This window comes from Cervus elaphus, chromosome 20 (assembly GCF_910594005.1).
Source record: "Cervus elaphus chromosome 20, mCerEla1.1, whole genome shotgun sequence".
NCBI classification, from domain to species: domain Eukaryota; kingdom Metazoa; phylum Chordata; class Mammalia; order Artiodactyla; family Cervidae; genus Cervus; species Cervus elaphus.
The window spans coordinates 107,163,096-107,185,894 of NC_057834.1; the positions used below are offsets into that span (position 1 = coordinate 107,163,096).

General features: G+C 42.5%; 1 protein-coding gene across 11 annotated transcripts in view; it reads right to left on the reverse strand.

Annotated features, from left to right (window-relative positions):
- FGGY (FGGY carbohydrate kinase domain containing) overlaps positions 1 to 22,799 on the reverse strand; it is a 487,533-nt gene that overhangs the window by 227,906 nt on the left and 236,828 nt on the right. For all 11 annotated transcript variants that reach the window (XM_043876054.1, XM_043876057.1, XM_043876055.1 and 8 more), the window contains one exon: positions 12,353 to 12,481. In XM_043876054.1, coding sequence (XP_043731989.1) covers positions 12,353 to 12,481 — 129 coding nt within the window. The remainder of the gene's footprint in view (positions 1 to 12,352; positions 12,482 to 22,799) is intronic.

The following is a 22,799-nucleotide window of genomic DNA, read 5'->3' on the forward strand; positions in this document are numbered from 1 at the left end:
AATTTGCTCACATATTAAGTGCAGCACTTTCACAGCATCATCTTTTAGGATTTGAAATAGCTCAACTGGAATTCCATCACTTCCACTAGCTTTGTTTGTAGTGATGCTTCCTAAAGTCCACTTGACTTCGCATTCCAGGATGTCTGGCTCTAGGTGAGTGATCACACCATTGTGATTATCTGGGTCATGATGACCTTTTTTGTACAGTTCTTCTGTGTCTTCTTGCCACCTCTTCTTAATATCTTCTGCTCTGTTAGGTCCATACCATTTCTGATTCATTTGAATCAGTTATGTCTTCTTAATTGCTGCCTTGTGTTACCTCAAGAGTTTTCATTTTCATTGTCTTCAGAAATCAAATTCTTACATCAGAATCATAGCAGAGAACATGATAAAATTAGAGTTATCAAGGTGGGTGGGGCAGACGCTACTAAAAGATCTTACTAGAGACTAATGCAATTTTTCGATATCCCCAAAATTTTTCTTCCTTAGTTTCTCTAGACATCTATACTGGTTGCAGGGTGCCAGGAGGTGATTCTCAAGATTCCCAGTGTAGGAAAACATTTTTTCTTTCCTGTTCACCTTTTATTATGACTCATATGAATGCTTAGTTAAGAGAAAATTGAAAACAAGGAAATTCAGCAGGCCAGTGGAGAGATGATAAGGAAGCAGCCAGGAGTTCAGATGTGAGGCTGCCGCCCCTGAGCAATAACTGGAGATGTTCATTTTCCCACCAACAGCTGTGGATGTGCAAGCCCCAAAGTAAACATTAGCACTTGGGGATATTATATGGATGTGAAGCACCATGTGTTGAGTTTCTGTGCCATGAAAAACAGTGGACCTGTTGGGTAAGCCTACTCACACAGTCAGTGACGCAAGTGCAATCTTAGACCTCAGGCCCCGAAACAAACACTTTTCCAGCAGTCTTCTAACTTTTGAACTTGGAGTGGGAAGTCCTCCTAACAGGTGGTGGCAGAGTCAGAACCTGGGACCGGGTTATTCTGTGTGTCTTTGTTTTTGTTTCCAAGTTCAGCAAAGGAAAACAACAGCTCATGTTTTCAGTCACATATTAATACATGAGAGAATAAGTAGAGCCTCCTGGTTAAAAATTCCCTCTGGATACCAGGTAAGTTTCTGAAGCTGATGAGGGTCACAGATTTACTTGAAATCAGGGCCCTCAGAGCCCAGGAACTCACGCTGAGTCAACATTCTGCTCTATTTAGGAGGAAGCACTTTCTCCATTGTTTGATGAAAAGTCTTCACCAAAGGGGGGAGAGAGATCAGTATCACAGTCTTGAATACAATCCTTCCTCACCCTGTATCCCTAAGCAAATTCCTTCACCGGCTTGAGTGTCTGTTTGCTCAACCATTCATGGAGTTAAAAATACCTTGATGGTGGTTAGAACAGCAAGTCACTACACAAATAAGTTTAGTGTCAACATTCATTTCAATATTAATAAAAAAAAATAATCAATGAAATTTTATCAACTTTAGTATTACTGATCTCTCCAGCATGCAGTCAAAAAATAGCCAGCCTGGTCAATAAGCCTGGTCTTAATTCCTCACAACTGGGAGAACCCCAGAAATTTGTGCTGTGCTTACATTTTATTAAGTCCCTTCTCCACTCTGTGCCTCAACTCTCTCATCCATAAAATGGATTTAGAAACACACCTACCTGGAAGAATGTTAAATATTATAGAAGCTCTATCTTTTGCTTTAGATATAGACATGTTTGTGTAACTGCAGGCTAATGTAAGTCAAGGCGTAGATATATCTAGGCAGACAAAAATATTCTTGCAGGGCAAGCAGGAGAAAGCTTATAGACTCTGGAGTTAGAAAGACTTGGACCTAGGGTCCAACTTTATCATTTATAGAAATGCCATGCTGAACAAGTTTTTAAACCTTGATATCCTTGTATATCAAATACAGAAAACAGTGGTATGTTCCAGCATAGTTGTGAGTTGATGACACTGACTATTTGTGAGTTGATGACACTGACTATTTAAGTGCCGAGCACAAAGCTGGGCACAGAATGAAACAAAAAAATAACTGCTTTGAACTTCCCAGAAGGACCTTGAATGCCAGGTGCTTTTATTATTACCAGCTTTTAAGGGAGACTGTGATGACAAAATGGAAGAGACTTGCTCATGTGTGGCTTAGAACAACTAATTTACCTATTTGATGGCCACCTAGGATCCTAATTACAGTCTTTAAATAGGATATGATGTGTAGAATGAAGTAACAACATATATGCACGTGCAGGGATTTACCAGCACATATACACGTACATGCAGTGCATACACAGTTGCATACACATATACTTATGTAAGCACCTGTATTGAGTATACCTGCTTCTCACCTCCTCTTATTTTCTACAACCGGTAAGCATCCCCACATACCCAAAACCATTCCCTCTTCCTAATTTGGAGATAGTGTGGAAGAATGGGGGCAGGGCCCCTGACCAATACATTCGGAGGCTCAGTTTCTAACTCCAACCCTGATGGTAATGAGATGGGCAACCCTGATGACTCACTGTTTTCCTGGGCTTTGGTTTTCTCATTTTCATATTGAAGAATTTGATATACAAAGTCTTTGAGCAAACTTTCAGTTCTGAAGCCTATGATCACTCATTATCCAAACAGCAGCATGTGTATCAAATAAAGAAACCACCATTTCAGGGTAGGCTCATGGCTGTACACCCTGCGTTGTGCAGTGGAGAAGGATAGGCCACAGGAGCTGGCTGCAGCCCCAGGGGCCCACATTCCTCCCGGATTTCTGGCCACAGGAAAGACTGGTCTCTCAGCTATGGCCCATCCCTCACAATCCGGAGCACAGTGTTCCAGGAAAGCCCTGGGGCCTGGGGGCAGGAAACCCAAAGCTGTCTTGCCCACCCCCTTCTCCCCTCTCTGCCCCTCAACAAGTCTCACGTAGCTGCTCTGGTATCAGGCAGCAGTGGTTCTCATTAAACCAAACCTCATCCTGAAACAATAGTCTTAAAAATCACACAAACAAACTCCTCCTCCCCCTTCTGATTCACATCCAGTAACTCCCAGAGTCACCCTCACTCTATCTGTTTGGGTACTGACACTGCTTTTCTCCTTCTAGATTTGCCAGCGAGACTTTATCTGCTCTTCTAATCCCCTCCATTCCTCACAGAAGGTCTGCCTCTTTGGATCCACCTCTGCTTTCTCGCTGGATACACTCCTTCCTGCCTCCAGCTCTTGATCCGCTAGGCCTGGCTCCTTCTTAGCACCGTTCTGGTTTGGTCAGATCTGTCTGCCTGAAAGCTGCACGTCCTTCCTGCTTCTCACCTGTGTGCTCAGTGCCAACTTGTCCTGCAGGCCTCCTCCTCTGGGCACCAGGTGACACCTTCCATCCCCTAATCAGTTTTCTGGACCCACCTCACGTACTCAGGCTCAGGATCCTTGGTGGGCAGGCCGTAAGTATTTACATTTTTTTTAATGCTCCCGTACCTGGATTTACCAATTCTTGTTTTGGATCTTTCAAAATCCTCTCACTTTTACTATCTTCATTAACTCACTGATACCCGGAGGACTGACTCTGTGGGTTCTACGCTGAATGATGGGTAGAAAAAACATGAAATGGTGTAAAAAGTGAAAAAGGTGAAAGTGTGGCAGAAACACAGGGAGGGAGTGATTCTTGGTTTCTAAGAATGAGGCTAAGTTTGGAGACATCTCCATTGTGGAAGTGACATTTAGCCTGATTTCTCATGTATGAGTAGGACTGTGGAAGTGGGGAGGAGGGAAGCACCCCAAACAGAGCAAACAACACAAGCAAAGGCCAGAGGGCAAGTGTATCTGATGTGTTGAAAGGACAAGTGGTCTAGTGTTAGACTTTGGGTAAGACAGAAGGGGTGGGAGTCATCTTAAACTCCCTATTCAGAAGTCTTCAGTTTCTTATCTCACAACTAGTTTCACTGAAGAGTTAATTTCAGAAAGAACATTTTGACCAAGTACTAACATATCACTAAGACAGTTAATTGGGGCTGCTTCCTGGTTTCTACAGAAAAAACAAACAAACAAACAAAAAAAACACCTGAATTGATGAAGGGAAATAATATCACTGGAAGGGTTTCAGTTAAAAGTAGGACTCCTCATCCCCAGCACTACTGACACTTGAGGCTGGATAACTTTCCGTTGCGGGGCTGTCCTGAGTGCTGCAGGGCATTTAGCAGCATTCTTGGCCTCTACCCACCACATGCCATGCCAGTTCCTCTTTTCCAAATGACAATAAAAAAAATGTCTCCAGATATGGCCAAATGCCCCAAGGGAGTGGGGCTGAGGAGTTAAAATCACCCCTGGCTGAGAACCACTGAGATAAAGAGAAAGATCATTGAGCTCTGAAGTCAGTCTCAGGTCCACATCTTGCCATGATACTAGCTATGTGATGGCGCAGATGTTACTCTTTCTGCCTCCAGCTTCCTCGTGTATAGAATGGGAAGTAACTTCTGCCTTGTAGGATCATCATGAGAACCAACAGATAAAGTACGTGAAGTGTCAGCCACAGTACTTGGCACATGGAAGGCAAGTAAGAAACACTCACAGTAACAGTGGCACCAATAAGAGTAGTGATTCTTGTTTTACTTATGATATTGTTCTTGTTGTTGTTGTTTTTAGGAATAAAACCTCACTGAAGTTTGAAAGTTTCAACAACTAAATAAGTTCCATTTTATCAAGAAGCAAGTGTGTCCGAAGTCACTTCAGCGACCTAAGGACTATAGCATGCTTGGCTCCTCTGTCCATGGGATTCTTCAGACAACAATACTGGAGTGGGTTGCCATTTCCTTCTCCAGGGGATGTTCCTGACCCAGGGATTGAACACGCATCTCTTATTATGTCTCCTGCATTGACAGGCAGGTTCTTTACCACTAGCCCCACCTGGGAAGCCCGAGAAGAAATTATAGGGCAGGAAATGTTGCAATTACATTACAGACATCACTTGCTCTAAGAATCCTTTTACAATTCTTCAAGTCTCAATTTTGGGTCCATTCCATATTTTCCCAAAGCCTTATATACTTGGGATGTATAACTGTGTTGTGTATTTAATGTTTATTTTCACTACTAGTAGATACAAGTACACAGAAGCTTAGTTTTCTCTCATATTTACCTTAGATTCCCATCAACTAGTAGAGTGAGTCATCAATAAATAGTTATCGAAATTTCTTTTTTTGATATTTGCTACTGTCTCATGTGCTATTCTTTAACTTTTTGTTTTATATTGGAGTATAAATGAGGTCAAATGCAAGCCTAGGCAAGATCATATTGTAACAAATATGCATTCCATAAGGCACAGTGATTAGAAGTGTGGAATCAGATAGCGTGGGTTTAAATCATGCATTTACCACTTGTTAACCATGTGACTTTAGGTAAGTTAGGTAGTCTTTGTGAGCCTCATTGTTTTATTTAATAAAGGAAACAAAATAATAGTGTGTATAAGGATGCTCTGAGAATCAGTATGGCTTCTAGAGTACCGACAATGGTGAGATGTGAAGTTGGCAAATTTTATTGCTCACTGGAATAAACCATGTTTTTTCTCTAAGAAGGCACTGAACCAGAAGTGCTTTTTGCAAGATGGGCTAAACCAATTCTTCTGCAAAAAGAAAAGGAGGAAGGAAGTGGAGAGCAGAGGGGAAGGGATGGGAGGAGAGGGAGAAATGAAAAATTCTCATTTTGGTTTGATTCTGCAACTTGAGTGATTTAAGGCAATTCAACATCTGGCCTAGATGAGCAATTTAAACCAAATCAACATCTGGCAAAGAAACCAGTATCTGGAATCAGAGTGATGCCAAACCAAGGCACTATGTTTGCTCCCGGCCAACACCCGCTAAAGTGATGGAGCACAAAGGACAGGAGTCTCCAGACTTCCCAGACTGGATCAGGGAGTGCTCCACACAACCCTTTGCCTCGTGCAGACTTGAGCCAGGTACACCGACTGTGCAGGGAGTTTCCTCTGTAATGGGAGGTTACCCTGTTTCTCAGCTGAGCATCCATCCATCCCTCACGGAGGGGACGCCATGCACTCCCTCATTCACCAAATACGCACGGTGTTAACCGTCCTCCACAATAAAAGCACTGTGCTGGTTGCTGGAATATAAGAATGAAACGGCACAGGGCCTACTCTCAAAGAGTCCACAAACTCAAAAATGAGACAAATGAGACATCACACACAAACCTGTGATGTGCACAGTAATGGAGGCAAGTCTCAGACATCATGGGAGGGAGAGAAAGGACATCTTAAGTCAGCTTAGCGGAGTCAGGGAAGGCCCCCTGAGGAGATAGCCTGCCTTCAAGATGTGCAGGACAATCAGAAGTTGAACTGGTAGAGAAGAAAAACTGGGGGGAGAGGGCCAGAGACAGGAATCAGGTTGTTATTGCCTTTCAGGACAGCTGCGCTGCCAGAGCCAAGCACAGACCTGGAACCAAGTTAATACTATTTTTGTAAGCGAGAAAAATATCAGCAGCAGGAGCCTTGGCCAGAACCACCCCCAGAAAGAGCAAACAAAACTACTCCTATCTTCTGGCTGTCTGCTGGAGTACTTATAACCGGCACCTTACGTACGAAATGTCCTTTTATCTTTGATTTTTATTCCCACCAAGTCCTTCCTCCTCTTTTTCCAGAACTGGAAAAAGCAGGAGTTGAGTGGCACTTGCTTCTTTGATCTTTATCCTCCTGTTCCCAGGCTTCCCCAGAGACTGAGAGTCCAGGAGCCTTTCTCCAAAGCAGAATGTTGACTCCTTCTGCCAGTCAGAATGTAGGATCTGAGGCAGGTCACACCAGGTCAGCACTTGAAGGAACCGTAATTGTTCGGGGCTTGTGTGAGGCCTGGATGACATCCAATTCCAAAGCCAGATTCTTAACCTGACTCTTGGCAATCTCTCAGCATGGAGTTCATCTAACCAGATCTTGAGGTTGTTTCTGACCTCAACCTAAACAGAATCTTAAAGTAGGGAACCCTGCATTCCATGAAAGAGTTTTAGGGAAGGAAATATAGGGTAGAGATTCAAGGAAGGCAGATGACGTCCAGAAGCATGGGTGGGGTTCTTCTCCAACTGCCTATGCAAAGGGAAGATAATTCTCCTGGATAATAACTAAGAGAACTTCCCTTAATAAGGCTCCTACTTTGTGTCAGGCACTGTGATTCCAGAGTGAGAAAAATCAAAGGAAAATACCTCACTATTGCATGCCTGCTATGTGCCAGATGCTAAGCCATCTGCTCTAATTGTGTTCATCCTAACATATCAATGAGAAGAGCACAGCTATCTCCTACTGCAGGAGGGAAAATTCAGAAGTATGAAGAGGTATGATATTTGACTCAAGGTACACAGGTAGAGAGAATATACACATTTAAATCCAGATCTTCAAACTCCATGTTCAGACCCCTGATTATAGCGTCACAATACATCTCAAGGGTTGGTTGTCTCACACCAGTACCGTTAAGTCACAAACATGCAGGCCAGGGGAGAACAACTAAAAGGTTTGGGACATTGGCTGCTCGGTTCACTGCTGGTAATATCCAGTGCCTGGACCAGCTGTTGTTCAGTCACCACGTTGTGTCCAACTCTTTGTGACCCCATGGACTGTAGCCCAATAGGCTCCTCTATCCATGGAATTCTTTAGGCAAGAATACAGGAGTGCATCACCATTTCCTTCTCCAGTAAGCACCAGGTTTGCAAGCTTTCAATATATATCCTTAGTAACTACATGCTTGGATGGGTGAATGACTTTTTAAGACATTTGAGCGTCTTTTCTCCTCCCATCCTGAAAGGAGCATAGGCAGGCTGGGAAACAAGAGGGAATATTTGCTTCCAGGCCTCCTTTCTTTCCGAGACATTCTAACTCTAAACTGGCTATGAGGTAAAGAGGAGAGATGGAGGTAGAAGAAGGATAAAACTTGGTCAAAACTGCTAAACAGATCACCTTCCTAGGCACTCCTTAGCCACTTCTGGCCCCTAAGCTTAACCCTTTAAGAATGCAAGGTCCTGTCCTCTCTTTCTGCTTAAAAAACTTACTTTTGGAAAACAAAGGGGGAAACATTAATGTAAGTGCATTTGTGTTTTAAAAGCAACAAAAACATCTGGGCCAAAGCTTCTAAATAAACAGCTGAGAAAAGAAGAGAAACTAAAGGCAAAGTTTAGACACATTCGAATGCAGAGTTACAAAGAATAGCAAGCAGAGATAAGAAAGCCTTCCTCAGTGATCAGTGCAAAGAAATAGAGGAAAACAACAGAATGGGAAAGACTAGGGGTCTCTTCAAGGAAATTAGAGATGTCAAGGGAAAATTTCATGCAAAGATGGGCTCAATAAAGGACAGAAATGGTATGGACCTAACAGAAGCAGAAGATATTAAGAAGAAATGGCAAGAATACACAGAAGAAGAATTATACAAAAAAGATCTTCATGACCCAGAGAACCACAATGGTATAATCATTCACCTAGAGCCAGACATCCTGGAATGTGAAGTCAAGTGGGCCTTAGGAAGCATCACTATGAACAAAACTAGTGGAGGTGACAGAATTCCAGTTGAGCTATTTCAAATCCTAAAAGATGATGCTGTGAAAGTGCTACACTCAATATGCCAGCAGATTTGGAAAACTCACTTCCCTGGTGGCTCAGATGGTAAAGCGTCTGCCTACAATGTGGGAGACCTGGGTACGATCCCTGGGTTGGGAATATCCCCTGGAGTAGGAAATGGCAACCCATTCCAGTATTCTTACCTGGAAAATCCCATGGACAGAGGAGCTTGGTAGGCTACAGTTCATGGGGTTGCAAAGAGTTGGACACAACTGTGTGACTTCACTTCACTTCACTGCCTCAGCAGTGGCCACAGGACTGGAAAAGGTCAGTTTTCATTCCAATCTCAAAGAAAGGCAATGCCAAAGAATGGTCCAATTACCACACAGTTGCACTCATCTCACATGCTAGCAAAGTAGGCTTCAACAGTACATGAACCATGAACTTCCAGATGTTCAAACTGGTTTTAGAAAAGCCAGAAGAACCAGAGAACAAATTGCCAACATTCATTGGATCATTGAAAAAGCAAGAGAGTTCCAGAAAAACATATACTTCTGCTTTACTGACTATGCCAAAGCCTTTGACTGTGGATCACAACAAACTGTGGAAAAATCTGAGAGATGGGAATACCAAACCACCTTACCTGCCTCCTGAGAAATCTGTACATAGGTAAAAAGCAACAGTCAGAACTGGACATGGAACAACAGACTGGTTCCAAATTGGGAAAGGAGTACATCAAGGCTGTATATTGTCACTCTGCTTATTTAACTTATATGCAGAGTACATCATGAGAAACTCTGGGCTGGATGAAGCACAAGCTGGAATCAAGACTGCAGGGAGAAATATCAATAACCTCAGATATGCAGATGACACCACCCATATGGCAGAAAGCGAAGAAGAACTAAACAGCCTCTTGATGAAAGTGAAAGAGGAGAGTGAAAAAGTTGGCTTAAAGCTCAACATTCAGAAAACTAAGATCATGGCATCCGGTCCCATCACTTCATGGGAAATAGATGGGGAAACAATGGAAACAGTGACAGACTTTATTTTCTTGGGCTCCAAAATCACTGTAGGTAGTGACTGCAGCCATGAAATTAAAAGATGCTTGCTCCCTGGATGAAAAGCTATGACTAACCTAGACAGCACATTAAAAAGCAGAGACATTACTTTGCCAACAAAGGTCTGTCTAGTCAAAGCTATGGTTTTTCCAGTAGTATGGATGTGAGATGTGATAGCTGGACTATAAAGAAAGCTAAGCCCTGAAGAACTGATGCTTTTGAACTGTGGTGTTGGAGAAGACTCTTGAGAGTCCCTTGGACTGCAAGGAGATCCAACCAGTCCATCCTAAAGGAAATCAGTCCTGAATATTCTTTGGAAGGACTGATGCTGACACTGAAACTCCAACACTCTGGCCACCTGATGTGAACAGCTGACTCATCTGAAAAGACCCTGATGCTGGGAAAGATTGAAGGCGGGAGGGCAAGGGGACAACAGAGGATGAGATGGCTGGATGGCACCACTGACTTGATGGAGAGGAGTTTGAGTAAGCTCCGGGAGTTGGTGATGGACAGGGTGGCCTGGTATGCTGCAGTCCATGGGGTCGCAAAGTCAGACATGACTGAGCAACCGAACGGAAAGCTTCTAAGGGTAAAATTTCTGCCACTGACCATCTCTGGTTTGGGAAAACGTGGGGGTGCTCATTTCACAGCCCAGAATCCTCTCCATGCAGGTCAACTTAACACTCTTCGAGTGTCTTCAAGTACTAGGTGGCACACAGGGCACAGCCTCCTCTCCTAGAGGGGACAGTGAGCCCTGGGCAGAAGTGAGAAGGCATGTCTGGGTCTGTTCCTTAGGGAGGTCTAGGAAACTGACAAGGGAACCAGAGTTCTGAATGTTCCCAGATGTAGCCCTCTTTCTTTCAGCATGTGGTGGTCCAGGTCAAGTGCTTGTCTCCTGGGTGCGGGAGGATGACTGAGACTGTTGCCCCAGGATAACTGAAAATGCTTGATGGAGGAGGCTTCCCTTGCCTCAAGCAGGACATGAGAGGTCAGGATTACCAGGATATAGGAACACTCCATGTCTGTCTAGACCACAAGTTCTCTTTGTGCCTGTTCTTAGAAACCAAAATCATCCAATCAAAAGCACACACTGTCCATATTAAAAAGGGAAGGAAACACCCTCACCTATAATCAATATTTTCCAATGCACATACTTGTTACTATTTCTCAGGCACTGTGTTAAATTCTGAACACATAAAGATAAATAAAACAGGCATGTTTGTAGATACCTCTTCTGCTCTGAAACTCCAGAGACCATGTGGAAGACTAGACACTGCTTAATAATCTTCTGTGTAAGGAAACATTAACTTTCACTCTACAGCTTAGGACCATGTTGTCTTATTCTTGACTTAATAGGACTATATTCATTTAATCAGTCTGTCAAGCGCCTGGGAGAACCAGAAATAGAGCTGAGCATAGGTTATACAGGATGAATAATACAATGCCCATGCCTTCAAGGAGTTTACAGTCTAGTGGGAAAGAGTAGCAGATAAAATAGCAATTACAAAACAATGATTTCTTCCATAGGGGTAGGTAAAAGTGATGGAAGAAAGACAGCTTAGAGAATTTAGGTATAAATGGAAGAGTCACCCATGGAAGGCTACACAGAGGATAAAGCATCTAAGATGGTCTTCAACTTAGAGTAGAAGTTAGCTAGTGGCAAAGTGGAGGACGAGTCATCCCCAGGCAGAGAAATACATGTGCAAAGACATGGAAATAGAAATGCAAAGACAGAGGTCTGAGAGTACAGTTTGATGTAAGCATTTGATAGATAACTTTTGACTGTAATATGAAGTATTGACTAAAATATTTTTCAAAGTTTTTTGATGGTAATCCATAGTAAGAAGTTCACTTTCATTATGGAGCAGTATACACATGCAGATATATAAAATTACAGTGGAAACATATGTTCTACAAAAAAGTGCTCCTCTGGTCAGTCCATTCTGTTCTGAAGATCTAATGGTCATGATTTCCTAAATTGATCTCAAGAAGTTTGAAGCATAATTTAAAAAGGAACACTGTTAGAAAGAAAGGCTAGGGGAAAAAACAAATTTGTCTACAGTTGAAGTAAGAAATATTGAGAATATGAAAAATCCACCTCCCCACCAAAAAAAAAAAACTGCAATGAGAATGAAGAAGTGGAAAGAGTCATCACACTTTAGGGTAAACTCTGCCTCACTGTCTGCCTTCCACTGAAGGATGAAACCTTGTGTTTTTTTAAAAAAATTCACTATTCCCTAGCACCATGCTTGGGACATACCAAATGTTTGATGGTTCTTTGATGAATGAATAAATGAATACAAGAATGCCAGGTTGTAGATTTATTTAAAAGATGAAATCAGGAATATACCCAAGTCACTGGACATAGGATATAAGCCAAATATATTATGAAAATAAAATTAGACTTGCAAGGGCTTTGGAGTATGGGTAGAAAAAAGTAGTACAGGTAAGTACACCTTTGTCATAGATGTTAGTTGGAAGTTAACATATCTCTATCAAGTTTTCAGTAAACCAAACAGCCATCCGGGTATTTATTTATATCATTTTTCTATTAGTTTGTATGGGTAAACTGATAAAATTACAAATGAATTCTACAGTTGATGAAAAGTTCTATAACTCTACACATATACCTAACTGTAAAAAGGCTTTTTCTCTAACTTGAATCACTAGCTCTCAATCTTGGCTTTAAAAATAGAAAAGCAGTGTCTTCGGTCCTAGAGAGTGACTGGACTTAGTGCTGGTGGTGACATGGAGAAAGAGATTACCTAGTCCTCCTGCATGAGCATCAATTAGTGAGGCTGCCACCGCAATTCCAGGAGGAAGGCCAAGGTCCTTTGCTGCCTCTGGTGTGAGCCCACTTCCAAGAGAAGCTCCAGGAGGCAGCACTTGGTTTCCTGGGTAGACAGGAGGAAAAATAAACACCTGTCAGTTTGAGAAACACAAAAGCAAATAGAGAGTTTTCTTAAGAGAACCTCTTGGCCCCTCCCCTCTCCTCTGCCTTTTCTCAACTTCATGAAGATAGAAACCATGCAGTTACAGAGAGTCCTTGTGCTCATTTGGCGACTTAGGTGTATGAGCTTGCTTCCCATAGGTCATGCTCTAGAGTGCTTAACAAAGCCAAGAGCTCTAAGGCATCTTTCAAATCAGAGAAAGATTCCATTCATGGGAAATTTCAAAAGATACAAATACAGTGGCCTCTTGAAGACAAGGTTGAAATGTTCAAACTGTTCCAAACATGCTTCCTAACATAGCAGCCGTACCAGCATATGTTATACACGCAAACACACATAACTCCCACATCCATACATACTCCCTGATTAACATATATTCCCAAGAAGTTAAGAAAATTTGCTTATGTAGTTGCTTCCTGTCAGAAGATAAATAAGGGAATTATTTTGTTCCAATAAAGAATTTCATAGAAGTTCATCTCAGTTAGGAATGAGAGCCCAGCTTAAACCTTGCAGACTTCACAAGGCTGCTACTTGCACAATCACAGAATACAATTTGAATGGTGTTCTTTGGAGTTGTGCAATGCACTGACCCTGATATTTCAAGTGACCTTGAATTCCTGCAGTCAGCCAGGCCTTCAGTTAAGAATTTATTGATTGTCTTGCTTTGTGTGGGCGCCACAGCACTGTAAAAGGCAGTCCTTGCCCCCAACCTAGTTAGGGAGAAGAGATCAGGACACAGACAACCACGCAATCAGGAGAATGAAGTGATCCATCTGCTCCCAGGTGTTTAGCAGAGGCTGGGTGGCCCCCGCCTCCCACCAGCCCTGTTCAGCCAAAGAATTTATAGTAACTATTTCTGTAAAATAAGGAGGGTACAGAGCAGAACCTCTATATATGCTAAGATCTTTCTGAACCTTAAGGCTCTAAGATTCTGAATGGGTGCCATTTGCTCAGTGCTAAGATTCCCACCACTTGTTAATTGTTTCATGGAGTTCCAGGGATGAACAGAGGCACTTCAGGACTCCTGGGGATAGAGGAGAGAGTGGGAATTAGAAGGAGGCAGAGGGTGAATGGCTCACCAATGTCCTGTAACCAAAAACAGAGCACCTCTACAATACCAGTTTGTATCCATTTTTTCAAATTTTCTCCAATTTGGAAAAAGTTTAGCTAAGAAAAGAAAACAGGAGAAGGCTGAACCCACTGCATGGCTTCCACAGCTTCACTGTCCAGTATGGGAGTCACTAGGCGTATGTGGGTGGAACATCTGAAATGTGGCTGGAGTAACTAAGGTGCTAAATTAATTTTATCTGAATTAATTTCCATTTCAATTTCAAAACTGATACTCAATTCAATTACTGAAAAACTTTTAAGTACCTTTGGAACAACTACCACAAATCGATTTTTCAACATTAATTCAAGGAATCTAAGTCAAGTATTCACAGTGAAAATTTAGAGTCTGAATTGAGAGGAACTAAGTAGAAAATACACATCAGATGGCAAAGATTTTGTATGAGGACATGAATGTAAAATATCTCATTAATGTTTAGATCAATTATATATTAAAATGATGTTTTGGATATGGTAGGTAAAATAAAACTTATTATAATTAATCTCACCTATGTCTTTTTACTTTAAAGTGCTACTGGAAAACGTTAAATTTCAGGGCTTCCCTAGGGGCCCAGTGGTAAAGAATCCACCTGCCAATGCAGGGGACATGGGTTCCATCCCTGATCAGGAGGATCCCATATGCCTCGGAGCAGCTAGGTCCGGGTGCCACAACTATTGAGCCTGCACTCTAGAGTCTGCGAGCTGCAGCTGCTAAGCTCACGTGTCACAACTACTAAGGCCCTCACGCCCTAGAGCCTATGTTCTTCAACAGGAGAAGTCACTGCAATGGGAAGCCCATGCACCACAGCTAGAGAGCAGCCCCAACTCGCCACAACTAGAGAAAAGGCCACACGACAACGAAGACACAGCACAGCCAAAAGTAAAAAAAAAAATAATAATAATAAATAAATATTTATTTTTTTAAAAATTACACGTAAATTTTTGATTTCACATGTGGCTCATATTATATTTCTATCAGACAGCACTGGACCAGAGGATAAGGCCCAGATACTCAAATGATGGGTTGGGGGGCCCAGAGAATCTCTACTCTGCTTTGAATGCACAGCCAGCAGAAACCTGGAGGAAAGCAACACCCTTGACTGTGGACAGTCTGGCTCTGGACACTGTCTCCATCATGTCACTGTGTCTAGTATCCAGCACATACCAAACAACATTCCCATTCACTGAGCACTTCTATGCTGGGGACCATCCTAAGGATACACCACACATTCTCTCACTTCATTGTCACAGAAACCCTATGTTCCTGTGGGAACATTCCCTATGTGGGTACTATTCTAACTTGTCCCCATTGCACAGACAAATGGGGAAAATCAACTTTATGAATGGAAAGTAAATTTACCACAATCACACGACTTACAGTGCTGGAACACGGGCATGTATTCCAATCTGATGGATACCAACCCTGTGCTCCTGTTCTTTACATTTCAGTGCAGCTTCTAAGTGAAGGAAGGGATCAAGAGAAGTATTTGTAGGACAAACATTACATGTGTTTAAAAAGTGGTCCATGTAGAAATCATGTGCTCTATATTCAGATTTCTTTTTAAAGGGTGAATTTTCCTAGGAAGGTCAAAATGGGAACTTCTATTCATCCCCAACCCCCACAAACACAAAGCCTGTAATTTTCAATGAAAAAAAAAAAAGGTTCAGAAAAGAAAAAGGGTTAGCTGGGTGGGGTACACTTCCAAGCCTTTTGGAAGTAATTTAGGAAGGAACGTCGGCTGATGAGATGCAGAGGGAGCCCCGGGCTTGCAGTCAAAAGGTCTGGATTCAAATGACATGCTGGAGGAGTATAAGTAGACTTCCCAGTAGAGGCAGCATTTTGAGCAAAGGCCAAGAAAGAGAGGAGACCACCAACAGGGCTGAGTAAGCTGGTATAGAAGCTGGGGGGCCCTAGCAGTGGTGGAGGAGGCTGATAAGGTTGGAGAGGTACATATGGACATCCAGATGAAGGTGTCTCAATATATCACAAAGATCGCCGTAAGTTTCTGAAAGAGCATTAAGCCTGGGAGTGAGGTGAATTAATGTTCGCTTTTGCATGCGTGTGTGAAGCATAAGTGTTTTACAAGATTGTGTCAGTTTCAGGTATACAGCAAAGTGATTTGGTTACATACATATATATATATATGTTTTTTTCCACTCTTTTTCATTATAGTTTATTACAAGATATTGCAAAACCTGTATGCAGGTCAAAAACAGAACAGTTAGAACCAGACATGGGACAATGGACTGGTTCAAAATTGGGAAAGGAGTACGTCAAGGCTGTATATTGCCACCCTGCTTATTTATCTTATCTGCAGAGTACATCATGTGAAATGATGGGCTGGATGAAGCAAAAGCTGGAATCAACACTGAAGGGAGAAATATCAACAACCTCAGATATGCAGATGACACCACCCTTATGGCAGAAAGCAAAGAGGAACTAAAGAGCCTCTTGATGAAAGTGAAAGAGGAGAGTGAAAAAGCTGGCTTAAAACTCAACATTCAGAAAACTAAAATCATGGCATCTGGTCCCATCACTTCATGGAAATAGATGGGGAAACAATGGAAACAGTGACATACTTTATTTTGGGGGGCTCCAAAATCACTGCAGATGGTGACTGCAGCCACAAAAATGAAAAGATCCTTGCTCCTTGGAAGAAAAGCTATGACAACCCTAGACAGTGTATTAAAAAGCAGAGACATTACTTTGCCAACAAAGGTCCGTCTAGTCAAAGCTATGGTTTTTCCAGTAGTCATGTATGGATTTGAGAATTGGGTCATAAAGAAGGCTAAGTGCCTAAAAATTGATGCTTTTGAACTGTGGTGTTGGAGAAGACTCTTGAGAGTCCCTTGGACTGCAAGGAGATCCAACCAGTCAATCCTAAAGGAAATCAGTCCTGAATTTTCATTGGAAGGACTGATGTTGAAGCTCCAACACTTTGGCCACCTGACGTGAAGAGCCAACTCACTGGTAAAGATCCTGATGCTGGGAAAGATTGAAGGCAGGAGGAGAAGGGGATGACAGAGGATGAGATGGTTGGATGGCATCACCAACTCAATGGACATGAGTTTGAACAAGCTCCACGAGTTGGTGATAGGGAAGCCTGGCGTGCTGCAGTCTGTGGGGTTGCAAAGAAACAGACATGATTGAGCAACTGAACAACAACAACAACAAGATACTGAACACAGTACCCAGACTCCAAGCTGAAGCTCCAATACTTTGGCCACGTGATGTGAAGAGCCAACTCATTGGAAAAGACCCTGATGCTGCAAAAGGTTGAGGGCAGGAAGAGAAAGGGGCGACAAAGGATGAGATGGGTGGACGGCATCACCAACTCAATGGATATGAGTTTAAGCAAACTCCAGGAGATAGTGCACAGGGAAGCCAGGCGTGCTGCAATCCATGGGGTCGCAAAGAGTTGAATGTGACTCAGTGACTGAAAAACAACCACCCAGACTCAGAGACATGAATTTGCATCTTTTTAAAGATCTCTCTGGCAGTGAACAGAATGATGTAAGGAAAAACAGTAGTGAAGCTCTCTCAGTAACCAGAGGATAGAGAAGGGCATTTATTAAGGTTACTGGCAAGTGAGATGCAGAAACAGAGGCAGATATGAGAGATTTTGTGGAGTGAGAAATGGTGGGAGGTCTGGTAGATAGGGAGCCACCACCACTTGGATTCCCATTAAGGATGGACATGCTGTCCAGTGGGCGGTCAGGTCAGCAGACAGCCTCCAATTGCCAGTTCCTCAAGGTCATCAGGTAAGATGATGACTTTCCAAGTATGGCTGCAACTGGAGACTCAACAGAATGGGAACAGAGGGCTCTGATGTGCACCACTCACTCCAGAACACAATACTCTGCCTGGTGAGCCAAGGTCTCATTGGACTTCATCACATTTGAATTCACCCTCTGCCCAATTCTACTACAATCCCTTTTCTTTCACAGATGGCAACCCCTAATAACCATCTTATACCCCCAAATCTATCTCAGCATCTGCTTCCAAAGAACCTGAACTAACACAGTGAGCCAGGCTTTCTCCTCAATCCCGTGGTCTAAGAACAAAAATAAATATGCACAAAGATTAACATCTTCTTATGAACTGGAACCACAGCCTTCAGAAATCATTTCCCTGGACCCCAAGCAGGAATAAGCCTTGTTTAGCTAGAGCCCAAAGGGAAACAGCTTGGTATAAGATGGGATGATAGAAACAGGTGGGGACCTCTAAGAAGGCATCCCAGGAAATCACCCTTTATCAGCCAGAGGTGCACTGGGGACCAGAGGATCTGTCAGAGTAGGCTTTAGTGTGTCTCGACAAGTTTTCCGGAAATAATCTTCCTTTCGCTCTTCTTTCACCATAAAATTCAATTAATCACAGTATCGGCTTTCCCAGACTTAATGAGAACTTCATAGCCCCAGAACTTGCAGTCTTTTCCCTTCTTCTCTCAACTGTTTATTCAAGCATTTTAGCAGACATTTCAAGAACAATGGTAATGAGGATGGCCCCAGATATTTTCGATCGTCCTGTGCCTAGATTTAGGTGCTGGGGAATGAGTGATAGACTCAATGAGGAGTTTCTGACCTCAGAAGGCTCACACAGTAGTCTGTGCAAACCAAGGCTCTCCAGACCATAGAGAAAATGCTCTCAAGGCAGAATGTGCATGTTGGTCTCAGAGCACCGAGGAGGGACAGTGAGGATGGCCTGGGGGAGAACAGGAAATCAAGATGAAGGTGACATTTGAGCCTGGTTTTGAAAGACAGGTGGCAGATTGCCGGTTTCAGTGCTTGGGGAGATGGAGGCCATTAGAGCGAAAAGCGAGTTCACTGGAGGGAGCCTTGAGGGGCACACAGGGTATTTCAGGCTTTCTTATGTTGCCAAAAAGGGCACCAGGGAGGAGAGAATGGTGGCAGCCTGGACAAGAAAGGCAGTGGGGGACCTCAGGTGGGGCTAACTAAAGCCACGTGGCCTGATGACCAGTGACTTTGAACTCTTATATTTACTACTTAAGAAGATAAATCTGCAATGAGAAATGCTAGAAAAGGAACTTCAGGCTGGGAAACATTATGTAGAGATGAATTCTTGTTAAGGACATCAACAAAGATATAGATGGACTTACTTGTAGAAATACATTCCTAGGGGAAAGATACAGAGAACAGGTTTTCTCTGGATAGAGAAATTATGACTTTTTTTCTTTTTACTAACCCATACTTTCTAATTATTCTACCTGGAACATGTGCATCTTGTGTAATATTTTTGAAGGTGTTTCCCCCTTAAATCTGTGCAGGGTGAGTCAATTAGGGCACATGCATTCAGCAGCATCCTTCATAACCATTAACATGAATGAGGAAGAATTAAGGTGTGGATTTGGAAGGGAGTCCAAGATAAATTAAGTGAAAATGGAAAGATGCAGAGTAGTATTCGGAGTATTCTCCCACTTGTGAATTCTGTTAAAGGATACAGAAATATAAGCACATACACTTCCAGGAAAGTCCTAGGCAAAAAGCATAGAATATTGTTCCAGTGGGGACTGGGATCCAGGGTGGGCCCTTGTCTCTGCCACTTCTGCTTCATTTGTACCTGGCCTTGAACTTCTTCTGTGATCAAAGCAAACTGGTTAAGTTAAAATAAAAGGAAGATTAAAATAAGGAGAATTCTACAGACTTTTTTCAAATAGTTCTCCTCAGCCTGAAGGCAGGGGAGAAACCCTAGTCCATTTTACTTACTTTTTTGATCTGGTTGGCTTTTTTCCTGTGAACACACCCTCACCTTGGGGTGTAAAAAAGCAATCGCTTTGAGGGCTCTTGGGCCCCTCTGTCCACTGATTCCCATTCTGATGGGCAGAGTCGGTTTGAGGGTCACAAACTGGGGCCTACAATTAGCTGGTGGTTACAGTCTCTCTGCATAGGCAGGGGCTACTATTATACCAAATCTTCCCCTACCAGTTTTTCAATTATCTATGACTAATGAGCACTTTGGGAACAGTTTCAGACACACACATAATCCTCTTTCCTGACGTCAGCAGCAGAAATTAATGACTGTGTGGATTGCTGGGAGACAGAAAATGCATTATAATGGTCAACAGAACTGTTATCCTCTCCAGGAAGGGGGAGGTGGGGGCGGGGTGTCATATTAACTGGAAGGTTCAGTGTTCCTTTGTATTCCTACAAACATGAGATGAAACCCAAGGGGAGAGCTGGCTCAAAGCCCGTGGAAATGTCAGAGAGAGGTTTGGGCGTGGGTGGTATGTGACCCTGGTTCCTCTGTGCTTGGCACTGGATCCCTGGTCCCTGCTCATTTTTGCCAAGGTCAACAGGCCAACCGGATCAACCAGGACAGTGCTAAGTGACATCCTGCCCTGCCTGCAGAGTGGGTCTCTGAGGACTTTCAGATTGAATCCGCTTTCAATCTGGTTTTGAGATGAGAGAACAAAACACACGAACATGCAACTCTCCAACAACAGGCTGGGAATTACTTCAAAAGAGTGTGGTGGTTTCTGTGACTTTATTGTTTCACACGGGCAAACTATGAGCTGGGAGAGTTTCAAAGATTTGTAATTCTGGTAGAGCTCCAAAGTTATGTGAACCATGAGGCCTCAAGTTATCAAAACATAATACCATTATATGCTTAAGGCTGCCAGTAGATTGGCTATTGATACTTTTTTTAAAAAAACTGACAGAATCAGGGGCTTCAGCCATACCTAGCACGAAAATTCTCCTACAGAGATCTCACCTGGGCAGGTTGGTATAGGGGGCTTTCTAGACCTGGAACCAAAACTGATACAAGACTCACTGAAAAACTTTCCAGTAATTCTTGCTCCTGAATGGGAAGTACACATGCCTACAACTCTTCACTCAGAGTAAGTAATGAAAACCTCAAACGTGACATGTCCTGCCACCTGTTGAAAGACATCTTCTGAAACAAGAAGTTGTTCATTTCCCTGCTAAAAATAACCTTGTTCCAACTAGGAATTAAACTGTATTTTAAATTACTGATTTAATAATTTTCTGATGATAGCCTCATCATTCATTGATCATTAAAGAAATGTTTACGGAATACCTACTATGTGGCAAGCACTGCTGTCATGATAAAAATGCATTAAGGAACAAGAGAGATGAGGGTCTCTGCCCTCATAGACACTATTCCCAACCAATACCTCTTCTGAGTTATAATTGTAACTATTCCAATCCTGTAAGCTCTTCTGTGATTTGGACTCTCTTTTTTATATTGCTGTATCCCTACCATTCTATTCTGATCCACAGGAGGTATTTACTCAATAAACACACAATATATTTTAAATCAAGCTTTGAATAACCCTTATGTTATGCTTTGGTTTTTCCCTGTTTTTCTTTTATTCTCTCCTATTAGAGAACAGCTCAGAGATAACTGTATTTATCTCTGCATTCATTTCCCCTCCCCGCAGCACCCAGCAGTGTTTTCTAGAACACACATCCTCAGTAATGTTCATTCAACTGAATTTATACATTCCTTTTAGAAAGAACATAAAGTTGCAATAAACTAACTTAGAAAGATTATACACACACACAAGGCTGAATATCAGTAGTTGGGACAGTCAAGAGCAGAGACTGGATTGAAGGTTAATTCTTGAATGCTACTGAGACAAGGAACATGTTTCATTATATAATCCCACAAGTAATACACTCTCATCTAACTCAGGCACAATGTAATGTATTAAGATGTATGCATGTGCCTAGAAAATGATTGACCAGCAGGTCCAAGGCTCTCACTAGGTACGGTGATGCCATGGTGACAAGTCATTGTGGATATCATCCTGAATGAAACAGAGGCTCTCAAACTCTCCTTGCCTGGTCAAGCCAGATTCAAGAAGTGAATGGTGGTCAAGTTACAAGTTTAAAGTCCCAGGTCTTAAAGCTAAATGGTCCTGAGGAAGGCAGGATGGACACTAGGCCAAGGAGTTTGGACTTGTTCTAACAAGCAACTGCCACTGCAGGTCAATGAGCCAAGAAGTGACATATATGACATATTTTAGGAAGATAAATATCCTAATAATAATGTCTATTTATCAAAACCTATGGACTCTCAGTTACTGTTCTTGGCATTGCTCAGTTGCTATCCACTTCATTAATAGCAACAAACCCATGAGGATAGTATTAGAATCATCATGTTTGTTGTTCAGTAGCTAAGTTATGTCTGACTCTTTGGGACCCCATGCACTGCAGCACGCCAGACTTCCCTGTCCTCCACTATCTCATGGAGTTGGCTCAAATTCATGTCCATTGAATTGGTGATGTTATTCAATCATCTAATTTTCTGTTTCCCCCCTTCTCTTTTTGCCCTCAATCTTTCCCAGCATCAGGGTCTTTTCCAATGAGTTGGCTCTTCACATCAGGTGGCCAAAGTATTGGAGTTTCGGCATCAGTCCTTCCAATGAATATTCAGGGTTGATTTCCTTTAGGATTGACTAGTTTGATCTCTTTGCAGTCCAGGGGACTCTCAAGAGTATTCTCCAGCACCACAATTTGAGAGCATCAATTCTTCAGCACTTAGCCTTCCTTATGGGCCAACTCTCATCTGTACATGACTACTGGAAAAACAATGGTTTTAACTGTACAGACCTTTGCTGGCAAAGTGATGTCTCTGCTTTTTAATACATTGTTTCAGTTCAGTTCAGTCACTCAGTCATGTCCAACTCTTTGCGACTCCAAGTACATTGTTTAGGTTTGTCACAGCTTTCCTTCCAAGGAGGAAATGTCTTTTAATTTCATGGCCGCAGTCACCATCTGCTGTGATTTTGGAGCCCAAGAAAAAAACTATCACTACTTCCACTTTTTTTCCCTTCTATCTGCCATGAAGTGATAGGACCAGGTGCCATGATCTTAGATTTTTAAATGTTAAGTTTTAAGCCAGCTTTTTCACTTCCTCTTTCACTGTCATCAAGAGGCTCTTCAGTTCCCCTTCGTTTTCTGCCATTTGAGTGGTATCATCTGCATATCTGAGGTTGCTGACATTTCTCCTGGCAATCTTGATTCCACCTTGTGATTCATCCAGCCTGGCACTTTGCATGATGTACTATACTCCTTTCTCAAATTTTGAACCAGTTTGTTGTTCCATGTCCAGTTCTAACTGTTGCTTCTTGACCTGCATACAGGTTTCTTAGAAGACTGGTAAGGTGGT